This window comes from Pseudorca crassidens, chromosome 14, assembly GCF_039906515.1.
Source record: "Pseudorca crassidens isolate mPseCra1 chromosome 14, mPseCra1.hap1, whole genome shotgun sequence".
NCBI lineage: Eukaryota > Metazoa > Chordata > Mammalia > Artiodactyla > Delphinidae > Pseudorca > Pseudorca crassidens.
Window position 1 is genome coordinate 6897386 of NC_090309.1, and position 12663 is coordinate 6910048.

Sequence of the window (12663 nt, forward strand, 5' to 3'; positions counted from 1 at the left end):
GAATGGGAAGCCAACGTTCGTTGGACCAAGCCCGGAAATTCATTTTGCTGCTTGTTTGCTTCACTAAATACATTCCCTACTCGTATTTCTGATACTTTTTCTCTGATCCCTTGATCTTTTATTCTTCTGAGGTAATTTCTATCAGTAGTGATTGAGCCTTAAGGACTGTGAATTACAAGTCTAGTATTTCTGATTGACAGTAGACCTATGTTGCCCTTTGAAGCTAGATTCTTCTCCACGGTATTGATCTTTGTGCTGACAACCTGGCAGTGTGTCTCTGACAAAAGACAGACTTAATTACTACAAAGTTACATGTCAGGGAGGCAGCAAATGGATCTCTAGCCTTTGGGATTTTGGTTTTATTTTCAGGGTTTATTGTAAATCTGTGAATCTCAGTTGTTGATATATGTCTAGTGAAGAACAGCTCCAGCAGAAGTGCAGCCTTGATAATTACTTTAAGATAGTAAAGGACAGAAGTTCATTTCCAGGTTACCATTGCAGCTAGAGGAAGTGCCATTGGAAGATGCGTTCAGAGGACTGGAGGGAGGATAAGTCGGTCAACTGTGGTTAAGATGAGATGGAAGCTTCAGGCGGGGCTGGTCCAGCAGGTGTTTTACCCAAGCAAAGCCATCCTTTCAAGCAAGCAGCCATGGCTGATACTGAGTCCAAGCTTTTGGTGCAAATAGAGATGGGCCAGTACTAGCAAATCATTTGTCCATATTCAGAAATATAACCCAGCAAGTGATAAGTTGATGCAGCTGAATCCAGGAAAGTTAACTGCCTCCTAAAACAAAACCCGGTAATCCTCAGACGAATACAACAAAATGCAGAGTTGATACAACATGTTATGTAAAATATCCAGTGTTAACCAAAAATACTAGACATGCAGAGGAAGAGGAATTGTTGACCTTTACTCGGGATAGAAGATAGTCAATAAAAATTGTCTTCCTGTGGGCCCAGAAGTTGCATTTAGCAGAGAAAGACTTCAAAGCAGCTATTATAAGTAAGTTTAGAGAATTAAATGAAATTATGTCCAAAGAATTGAAGGAAAGTGTGGTGTCTTGGAATTAATAGACAGTCCCAAGGGAGAAATTGAAACTATAAAAAATGGAAATACTAGAGCTGAAAAATACAAATGCTGAAATAAAAGATTGCTATATAAGCTCAATAGCACATTACACACAGCAAAATAATCTGTGAAACTGAGGATAGAGCAATAGAAATTACACAATCCAAAGAACAGAAACAAAAAAGTTTAAAGAAAAATGAATCTTAGAAACATATGGTACAACATATGTGTAATTGGAATCCCAGAAGGAGAAGCTAGAAAATGGCAGAAAAATTTTTGAAGAAATAAGGGCTGAAAGCTTTCCAAATTTAATAGAAAATATTAATTTCAGATCTAAGAAGCTTATTGACCCCAAAGCAAAATAAATACAAATAAATACACTCCCTGACACATCATAATGACTGCCACTCAGTAATCCAAAGACAAAAAGAAATTCTTGAATGCACCGAGAGAAAAATGACAGAAGTGAGAAAAACGACATACAGGAAAATAATAAGATCATTAATGACATATCATCAGAAACTGTGGAAGCCAGTTAACATTGGAATAGCGTATTCAAAGTGCCCAAAGAAGAAACCTTTCAACCAAAGGTCTATGTCCAGTAAAAATATATCTTTAAAATGAAGCTGAAATAAAGACATTTTTAGGAAACATGTCTTTGTTGCCAGCAGATGTGTACTACAAGAAATGCTAAAGGAATTTTTCAAGTCTGAAGGAAAACAGTAAATTGTAACTCAAATATAAAGGAAGTGATGAAGTGCACCACAAATAGACCAAAGCAAGGACCAACTAACTACATGGTGTCTGCCTACAGGAGTCAATTTTAAATGCAAAGATACAGACTGAAAAGTCTGTAGAAATATACCCTCAGAGGGATTTCACCCCATGGGGAAAGAAGAACAGGAGGACCTCAGCAATCCTTGTCACCACCATGGACCTCTGCAGCCTTTGCTTCCAAGGACGTTTACAGCCTTCACCAATCCTGAACCCAGATGATGGAGCTGCCCAGGGTCCTTCCCCAGGGTCTCCTTCCCAGTGCTGGAGCTCTCACTGTGGTGAGACCTGCTTTCAGGAACCCAGGTTGCTGCTGGGCCCCACTCACGAGGATTAGGGTGCCACAGGGCCTCACCACCTGTGGGAACCAGAGCTGCCTCTGTGCTGTGCCCTTCCCCCTGGGGCCTAAGTGAGTTAGGGTCTGTGCATCTGCTACTCTGCCATCACAGGACCATGAAGCTGCTGCTCTGTGCCCCGCCCCCTGGGTCCTCAGTTGGGACTTTGACTCTCTGTCACCAGACTGTGCAGCTGTTGCTCTGTGCTCCATCCCTTCCTCCTCAACTGGGACACCTCTGTGCCCTGTTATCCCTGGGCTTTGCTGCTGCTGCATCTTGCGCACCCTCTTGACCCCCTTAAATACAAATCACTGCAGGGGGGCCCAGACCCTGGTTCCATGGGTGATGTACACACACTTGCACCTCAGATACTGACTCCATCATCGCAGCAAGTGAGCCTGTGTCCCAGGCCACAGGGGCCACGGTAGTTCTGCCTGCCACTGAGCTTGTGACTCCTGCTCTGCTCTGAATGCAAGTGCCTCAGGCCTGGTACCACAGAGGGATCCCCTCAGCTGGAACATCCCCCCACACATCGAAGAGAAGAAGAGGAGGACCCCAGCAGCCCTAGCTGCCGCTGCCATTGCAGGTACCCATGGGATGCTGGCAGTCTCAGCTGCTGAGTGTCCCCATGGTCTTTGCCAGCGTTGAACTCAGCTGGCAGATCTGCATGGAGATGGTGCCAGTGCACCCCTACCCAGCTGGTACCCTCACAGCCAACTTTAGGTGAAGGGGAGTTTAGATGATCCCCTGAAGCCAGGTCATGCAGATGGAAAATCAATAAGGAAATAATGGACTTGAACTTGAATAAGGAATCATGGACTCCTGGATCAAATGAGTCGAATAGACACATACAGAACATTCCAACAAACAGCAGCAAAATATATGTTTTCAAGGGCACACAACATTCTCCATGATAGATCATATGCTAGGTCATAAAGCAAGTCTTAATAATTTTAAGATGATTGGAATTTTATCCGGTATCTTTTCCAGACACAATGGTATGAAACTAGAAATACATAAATAGGAGGAAACTAGAAAAGTCACAAATACATAGGAATTAAACAACAGGCTTGTGAGCAACCACTGAGCCAAAGAAGAAATCGAAAGGAAAATAGAAAAATACCCAGAGACGAACCAAAGTGGAAGCACAGCATACCAAAATGTATGGGATGCAGCAAAAGCAGTTCTAACAAGGAAGTTGTAGCAATAAACTTTTACATTAAGAAAAAAGTAAGATCTAAAATAAACAATCTCAGGGACTTCCTTGGTGGCGCGGTGGTTAAGAATCCGCCTGCCAATGCAGGGGACACGGGTTCGAGCCCTTGTCCAGGAAGATCCCACATGCCACAGAGCAACTAAGCCCGTGCGCCAGGACTGCTGAGCCTGCACTCTAGAGCCTGAGAGCCACAACTACTGAGCCTGCATGCCACAACTACTGAAATCCTCGTGCCTAGAGCCCATGCTCCTCAACAAGAGAAGCCACCGCAATGAAGAGTAGCCCCCGCTCACTCAACTAGAGAAAGCCTGCATGCAGCAATTAAGACCCAACACAGCCAAAAATAAATAAATATAAACAAATAAATAGATACTAATGCTTTAAAAAAATAAAACAACAGCCTTAAATCTCAAGAACCTAAAGAACAAACTAAGTTAGCAGAAGGAAGTAAAAAAGAGCAGGAATAAATGAAATTGAGACGAGAAGGACAACATAAAAGATGAACAAAGCTAAGATTTGGTTTCTTGAAAAGTTAAAATTGACAAACCCTTAGCTAGACTAGGGAAGAAAGAGATGACTCAAATAAATAAAATTATGAGTAAAAGAGAAGACATTTGATACCACAAAAATACAAAGGTTCAGTGACTACTTTGAACATTTATAAACCAACAAATCAGATAATTTAGAAGAAATAGGTAAATTCCTAGAAACATACAGCCTACCAAGTCTTGAATCAAGAAGTAATTAGAAAATCTGGACAGACCAATAACAATCAAGGGGATTGAACCAGTAATGGAAGATCTCCCAGAACAGAAAATCCCAGAACCAGGTGGCTTCACTGATGAATTCTATCAATCTAAATTGATATCAATCTATTCTATCAATTTAAAGAAGAATTAATGCCAGTCCTCACCAAACTCTTCCAAAAATTGAGGGAGGATGGAGCACTTCCAACGTCGTTTTATGAGGTTAGCATTACCCCGATACTGAAGCTAGACAAGGCCACTGCAAGAGAAGAAAAGTATAGGCCAGTTATCTCTAATGAATGTAGATGCACAAATTCTCGACAAGATACCAGCAAACCAAATGAAAGAGCACACTGAAGGATCACTGCAACGGGATCCAGTGGGATTTATCCTTAGGATGCAGGGATGGTTCAACATAGGCAGATCAGTCAGTGTGATACCCCACATTAACAGAATGGAGGATAAAAATTATAGGGTCATCTTTTTTTTTTTTTCTTTTGTGGTACGCGGGCCTCTCACTGTTGTGGCCTCTCCCGTTGCGGAGCACAGGCTCCGGACGCGCAGGCGCAGCGGCCATGGCTCACGGGCCCAGCCGCTCCGCGGCATGTGGGATCTTCCCGGACCGGGGCACGAACCCGTGTCCCCTGCATCGGCAGGCGGACTCTCAACCACTGCGCCACCAGGGAAACCCTGGTCATCTTAATAGATGCAGAAAAGGCATCTGACAAAATTCAGCCCCCTTTTATGATATAAACTCTCAACGAATTAAGTATAGAAGGAATGAACCTCAGCATGATAAAGGCTATATATGACAAGCTCACAGCCAAAATCATGTTCAGTGGTGAAAAGTTAAAAACCTTTTCTCAGTGGTCAGGAGCAAGACAAGTATGCCCTCCCTTTTCTTAAATCAATTTATTTTTATTTTTGGCTGCATTGGGTCTTCGTTGCCGCATTGCATCCATAAAGCAAAAACAAAATGCTGTTGGAAAATATTGACCCATATTGCGTTTTGTTCATTTCTGTTGTGGGCCTTTGTATATTACACTTTGTGTTAGTTATGTCTGTCCTGTCTGTGTGCTCCCATGAGACTGTAAGCTCCTTGAAGACAGGAACATGGTAGTGACCTGTGATTGCTGGGTGAGTGAAGGGTGGTAGACAGTCAGTTCTCTCTCAGCATGTCCCTTAGAACTGCTTTGGGCTCACATTCCAGGTATGGACCCCTGTGTTCTGATTGTGTGTTGCACTTGTGGGACATTCAGGTTTGCCCAGTTTCGAAGGCAGTAGAGCTAGAGCCATCCTCGGTGAGCTTGTGTTTATTCTCCTTAATGTGCAAATAAAACAGTTCCAGTGATTTTTTTTTTTAATTTCAGGGCTCTTTGTACATGAGTATATCATCACACTGTTTTTTCAAATGTATATCTTTGGATGAATCCAGGGACATCACGTGAAAGCTCTGGCTCTTTCCGGACTGGGAAGAAGTAAGGAAGTGTTGAAGGAGTTTCTCTACTGCCTGGCTTTGAATCCTGAATGTAACTCAGTGAAGAAAGAAGTGCAGAAGGTGTGATTTCCGTTCAATGACTTTCCTCTTGAAGTCTTATCTTCAGCCTTTGTGTCCATGCCGAGTAGCTGCTACACGTAAAATGAACAAGAAATGTAGTTCTGAATTATTCATGACAGTGTGATTTAAAACACACAGTGATAATGATGAGTTCATGCATTTGATGATGCCGCATGTTTCATGAGACAGTGTACACATACCTCAATTCTACTGAAATAGTGACACGTATTACTGAGGCAGGGTAGGTGTGTGCAGCTGGGGAGGCAAAGTGATTTGCCCTGGAGTTTGTAATTCAAGGACTGTCGTGTGCAGAAGCCTGTAAGAGGCGTCATGATTTGTGCAAAAGTTACCAATTGAGCCACATAGGTTGGCTTGAGATTTTCAGCAGAACTTTACCAACATGGAGCAGAAACACCTGCTGTTTTACGCAAATCTTTAACCCAGTCTTGTTAGAGGTCATCGAGTCACACTTGATGTGGGGACCTGCCCTATAAAAAGGCCTGTACAGTAGGTACACAGTCTTAGCATTTCCGATGACAAGGAGTCCTTGCTTTTACGTCAACGTTTCCATATTTTAACACTGTTTATTTTCAACTTGTACGGTACACTTACCCTGTAATTTCCACTCTACAGTTGAGTTTTAGTCTCTGGAGCAAGAGAGAAGTTTTTCCTCCTTAATTTAAACCGCCTTAGATATTAGAGAAGAGCTATCATCTTCGCCTTAACTAGTTCTTTGAACCTAACATCCTCTCCCCATAGAACGGGGTTGTCAGGTTTCCTCCTCTGGCTGCCTTGCTGTATACCCCGAACTTTAGCCCCTATATGCAGTGGCTGCAGGCGGTGAACGTGTATCTTCCCTGTGTTCACTGGGAATTTATTTTTAGCCTCCCATCACACTGTTGGCTTCTGTTAGAACTGTAATTGGCCAGAAGAGCCAGATGTTTCTTTTGTAATGAGAACTTCCTGGCACTATTTTTTATCCTATTCTTGTGTAGTTGACTGGTCTTTGTTGGTCCTGTTAAGTTGTCACTCATTGGTTTTGATCACTGTTTCCACCTGTCAAAATAATATTGAATCTTGAGCTGGCTGTTTTGAACGATTCCTGCCTGCTTTGTCTCACCTGCAACTTTCACAAGAATCGTAAAACATGTGTTACCCCAACTGATCCTCATAACAGCATCACGAGAAGTTGAGCCCGAGCTCAGCGACGTTAAGCAGATTCAGGAAGGTCCCAGGAGCAGGATTCAGGTCTCGTGGATTCTTGCCCGTCTGGCGCTTTTGCATGCAGACATGATGTTTTTCCCTCCAGCATGGTACAGGTGCTAGGTATCTTCTGTCACGGACGGTGCCAAACAGTGCCAGCCTCCTGATGCCCATGAGATGTGGTACCCTCCCTGGCAGCCTCCTGCAGCTCTGCTGACCCCTCAGGGCCAGTGCCGAGGACACTGCCGTCCCTGCTGGGGTGCTGACCCTCACTGCCGCAGAGGTCGTGGGTTCTGGTGCGCTCATCTGTCACCTGCAGCGCAGTGGCTGCATTCTTCGTTGAGGTTTCAGTGACTCCTCTACGCCTCTCTTAAGCCCTCGGATTCAGCTGAGTCCCTGATTTTCTGCAGGACCATCGAGGGACTGGCCAGCACTTCCCACCACCACCAAAAGCTGGTGAACCAGAACTGTGTCCCTTCACCTTCTCTTCCTTTAAAGTTCGTACTGGTTGACTCTTCCGGTTCTCTTGTAAATTAAGCAGCCCTCTAGAACTATCTTAATCCTGTGGGTCATCACAGCTCAGGTACAGTCTGGGACCCCCTGCAACCGATACACCCCACGTTTCTCTCTTACCCCTGAGACATTTAGGGGAGATTTTCTGTAGCAGGTGTGTAAGGACCAAACTCAAGGAGACTGTAATGCTCGTATTTTGTAATTGGTACGAGTAAGATGGACAGGAACTGGGGGCTCAGATGCTTAAGATGTTGACTGTGGTTTCAGACACACTTGAATTTTTAAAACATTGGCAGTTATTTTGGGGTAGTTATTTTTGGGTAATTATTTTTTGGGTAACTACAGGGTAGTTATTTTTGTCAATGTCTTAGGCCTGTTTGGCTTCAGAGTTTCCTCTGAGTCTTTCAGGTATGTGATGTATTTTTCAAAAGTGTCTTAAAATATATATTTTTCCATCTTGGCAATTTTACAGGTAATGTGTGAGGTGTTTTTCCCTGCTTCAGAAAACGTGCCTCAGAATTTAACATCTTCCATCCAAAGCAGAATGTTGAACACAAGATTAACGGCGCAGTGTCAGAACCACATAAACAGCCAGCCTCCTGTGGAGGGAGGTGGCAGTGCAGGGAGTTCTAAGGTGGGAAGTGCACGTGTTTGTCAGTATTATGTTGATTAAGCTTTATGTAATTTTGAACATTTACAAGTTACTCACACGGTTGCGTTACGTTAGCTACAAGTACTTCTTAAGACCAGTTCTGGCTTCTCAGCCTGAGAATTGACACTTTTAAAGGAATTTGATGGAAGTAATGAAAATCACTGAAGATTGAAAGAAACTTTTAGAACATCTCCAAACAACTCACAACATCAGGAGACTTGATATTATTTTGTCTTGGAGAAAAAAGAGCAGAGGGATGGTTTGAATGTATGAAGATTGGTGTTCAGTTGATCTGTTTCCGGAAGAAATTATCCTTATATTTTACGATGAAAAGTGTAAAGTTCATCTTAGAAGTTAATAGATGAAACCAGTTATGAGGGAAGAGTATATGCTCTCTTTTTTTCCAGAGATTTCTAAGAAGGGCTACTGCATGATTTTTTTTTCTCTGATGCTATGATTTCTTTAAGATTCAGGATTCTCTTTTCCTACTTAACCAGAATCCATCTGAGAAACAGGATGTATTTAGAAATACCAATTCTTCGGTGTTATATTTTATACTGGGCCTACACTCTGAGGAGGATAAGGAAGTGTTAGAAAGTTTTCTTCCAGCGGCGCTGAGCACTGGTTTAAAGAGACAGTTTCCGAATGATTTGGAGGATGCGCACGATGTGAACGGCCCTGGAAAAATTCCCAAGAAAGGTCAGTAAGGCTACTTTTTTTTTTTTTTTTTTTTTTTGGCGGTACGTGGGCCTCTCACTGCTGTGGCCTCTCCCGTTGCGGAGCACAGGCTCCGGACGCGCAGGCTCAGCGGTCATGGCTCACGGGTCCAGCTGCTCCGCGGCATGTGGGATCTTCCCGGACCGGGGCACAAACCCGCGTCCCCTGCATCGGCAGGCGGACTCCCAACCACTGCGCCACCAGGGAAGCCCAGTAAGGCTATTTTGTCACTGAGTGTGTGACCCTAGAGTGATAGAATGTTGGCTGATACTCAATATACTTTAGAAACATTTTATATAGGTGGTTTAAAATTGGTAATGAAATGAACATGTCACCTTCAAGATTGTAGGACAGTTTATATGTTTACCCCTACAAGGACTTCATAGTCAAACATAGCAGAGAAAATTTAGGTATAACTTTCACTTTTATTCATGCTTTACAGTTAAATTATGGCTGTATACAGTCAGCCCTCAGTATCTGCGGATTCAACCAACCACGAATCAAAAATATTCAGAAAAAAAAAATTCCAGAAAGTCCAAAAGCAAAACTTTCTTTGGCCCTGTGTAGGGATGAGTTATCAACACATAGCATTTACATATGTTACTATAAGTGTTATAAGTAACCTAGAGATGATTTAACGTACAGGCACACCTCGTTTTATTGTGCTTTGCAGATTTTTGTTTTTTTAACAAATTGAAGGTTTGTGGCAAACCTGTGTTGTCAGAAGATGGTTAGCACATTTGGCGATAAATTATTTTCAATTAACGCATGTACATTTTTTTTAGACATAATGCTGTCGCACACTTAATGGACTACAGTATAGCATAAACATAACTTTTATATGCACTGAGAAACCAAAAATAAATTTGTGTGATGCAGTTTATTGCAATATTCACTTGATTTCAGTGTACTGGAACTGACCCTGCAATATCTCTGGGCGATGCCTGTACGTGGGAAGATGTGCTTAGGTTATATGCAAATACCACACCATTTTACGTAAGGGACTGCAGCGTCAGGGGTCTTGGTATCTGTGGGGATCCTGGAGCCAGTCCCCACGGCGATACGGAGGGACAGCTGGACTGCTAATCCCATCCAGCATGGTTTGTTACATTGGTGTAACATACTTTACCCAGAGGAAATACAGTTATCACATGCTCTTACCCAGATGTGCAAGTGTTAATTATAGCATTTAACTTTTTCAGAGGCTGATTCCTCACCCCAAAGGAACGTGAGCTCTAACGTAGGAGAAAGTGCAGAGCTCCTGATAGATGTGGCTGATTTTGAGTGTGCCCTTTGCATGAGGTAGGATGACATAGAATCTACGCAACTGTGAAGAATTCAGCCTTTCTGAATTTTGTATCCCAAACATAACGGGCTTTTTATTGTTAGAGAAATTACGTATATCTCAATAACGATTTATTTTCTAAAAATAAGATTAAGGAAGTTGTAAATGGAAAATGGATATAAGTGATTTCTTATAAAAAGGTTATTTGAAAACGTCTGCTGGACATTTCTTGCTGAAAACCCAGATGTCTTCTCCAGGTTGCTCTTTGAGCCTGTCACTACGCCCTGTGGACACATGTTTTGCCTAAAATGCCTCGAGCGCTGCCTGGACCATGCCCCACATTGTCCTTTGTGCAAAGAAAAACTCTCAGAAGTAAGTATTTCTTGGGAACTGACAATTCCTAGCACTTTTTTATTCGGTCTCAACCTACTTCCCCTTCACATCCAGCTTTAATTCCTCAGACCCTCAATGCCCTTTCCCAGTCCAGGTCAAGTCAACTCTTTGCCTTTTGTGTGCGTCTGTATAAGTAGCATCGCAGTGCCAGAGTAAACCCACAAAATAGGGAAGATTAAATTTCACTTTAAATTCATAATCTTAAATCTGAGACCCAAAACCTTATTAGTCATTCTTTTTTTTTTTTTTATAAATTTACTTATTTTACTAAATTTATTTGTTTTGGGCTGCATTGGGTCTTTGTTGCTGAGCACAGGCTTTCTCTAGTTGTGGTGAGCGGGGGCTACTCTTCGTTGTGGTGGTGGTGCACGGGCTTCTTATTGCGGTGGCGTCTCTTGTTGCGGAGCACGGGCTCTAGGCACACGGGCTTCAGTAGTTGTGATGCACGGGCTTAGCTGCTCCGCGGCATGTGGGATCTTCCCGGACCAGGGCTCGAACCCGTATTGGCAGGTGGAGTCTTAGACATTGCGCCACCAGGGAAGTCCTTATTAGTCATCCTTACTGTGCTTCTCTGGTAGCCTCAGCTTTTCACTCTCCAGGTGGTTCTTTCATCTCTCTTCTCTCCCACCACCTGCTACTCACCCTCCCTGACATTATGATACTCATGGAAAGGGTATACACCAGCAAAATGGGAATTGCCTCTTCCTTGCTCCAAGGGAATGCTTTCTTTGCTTCTCTCATGGAGGGGGGAGCGTCCGGGGACTTCCCCTCCCCCTCCCCTTCTCTCCCTCTCAGGGCCGACCCCCCTGCTCTCACCTCAGTCCCTTTTGTCTTCTGAGACGACTCCCCTCCCCCACCTCCTTGTTGACCCTTGACTAGGAAGAGAGCTCTTTGTCCATAAGAATTAATTACCATGTGGTATTATTTAACTTTTTCTTTTGTTCCAGTTGTTGGCAAGCAGAAATTTTCATACAACTACTCTGGCTGAAGAATTAATATTTCGATATTTGTCAGATGAACTGTCTGACAGAAAGAGAATTTATGATGAAGAAATGACGGAGCTTTCAAAGTAAGTCTCTGTGCTCCAGGTGCTTGGTGTTGAGTTCAGGCTAAAGAAGAAAATCCTTGTTAATCTCACAACTTTATCTCATTTTTTCCCCCTGCCTTTGGCAGAGAAACTAGCCTCCAAAAAAATTAATTGCAAAGAGTTTATCTGAATTTAATTGAAAAAGTTTGTAAGAAATATTTCTAAAGTGTGTTTTGACAGTATTATATGGTTGCTTTTTGTATCTAACTAAGCAATGCTGAATTTTTCAGAATTGAAAAGGCGCAGGACATAGAAGGGAGAAAGGGGTGACCACTGAAAATAGGCCTGACAGTTACTTTTTCTCTTTTAAAGTGATTAAAATGTTGTGTTGTAGTGACCCGTAAGTATTGAGACCTTATCATTCTGCTGCTCTTTTTTTATTTAGAACTCATTACCTTTGACGGCTTTCATCAGAATTTTTTTCTTATTTACTTTTCTTGAGATATAATTGACATCTCACATTGTATTAGTTTCAGGTGTACAACATAATGAGTTGATATTTGTGTATATTGTGAAATGATCACCACAATAAGTCTAGTTAACATGTCTCTGGACATAGTTACAAAAATTTTTTTCTTGTGATGAGGGCTTTTGAAGGTCTACTCTCTTAGGAACTTTTTTTTTTTTCTTTGCGGTACGCAGGCCTCTCACTGCTGTGGCCTCTCCCGCTGCGGAGCACAGGCTCCGGACGCGCAGGCTCAGCGGCCATGGCTCACGGGCCCAGCCGCTCCGCGGCATGTGGGATCTTCCCGGACCGGGGCACGAACCCGCGTCCCCTGCATCGGCAGGCGGACTCTCAACCACTGCGCCACCAGGGAAGCCCTTAGCAACTTTTAAATACGCAGCACAGTGTTACTAACGATAGTCACCATGCTGCACCTTACATCCCTAGGACTTATTTATTTCATGACTGGAACCTTGTGCTGTTTGACCCCCTTCACCCATTTCACCTGCCCCCTCCTCTGGTAACCCTGTCTGTTCTCTGTATCTGTGAGCTTGGTTTTGTTTATTTTTAGATTCCACATATAAATGAGCCCCTACAGTGGTATTTGTCTTTCTCTGTCTGACTTATTTCACGTAGCACAGTGTCCTCAAGGTCATCAGAATGTTTTTAT

At 43.0% G+C, this 12663-nt stretch overlaps 1 protein-coding gene across 2 annotated transcripts in view; it reads left to right on the forward strand.

Moving 5' to 3' along the window:
* Positions 1-12663, forward strand: part of LONRF2 (LON peptidase N-terminal domain and ring finger 2) — a 96765-nt gene that overhangs the window by 13595 nt on the left and 70507 nt on the right. For both annotated transcript variants that reach the window (XM_067704165.1, XM_067704166.1), the window contains exons 3-8: positions 5576-5698; positions 7887-8048; positions 8564-8765; positions 9986-10085; positions 10326-10440; positions 11409-11530. In XM_067704165.1, coding sequence (XP_067560266.1) covers positions 5576-5698; positions 7887-8048; positions 8564-8765; positions 9986-10085; positions 10326-10440; positions 11409-11530 — 824 coding nt within the window. The remainder of the gene's footprint in view (positions 1-5575; positions 5699-7886; positions 8049-8563; positions 8766-9985; positions 10086-10325; positions 10441-11408; positions 11531-12663) is intronic.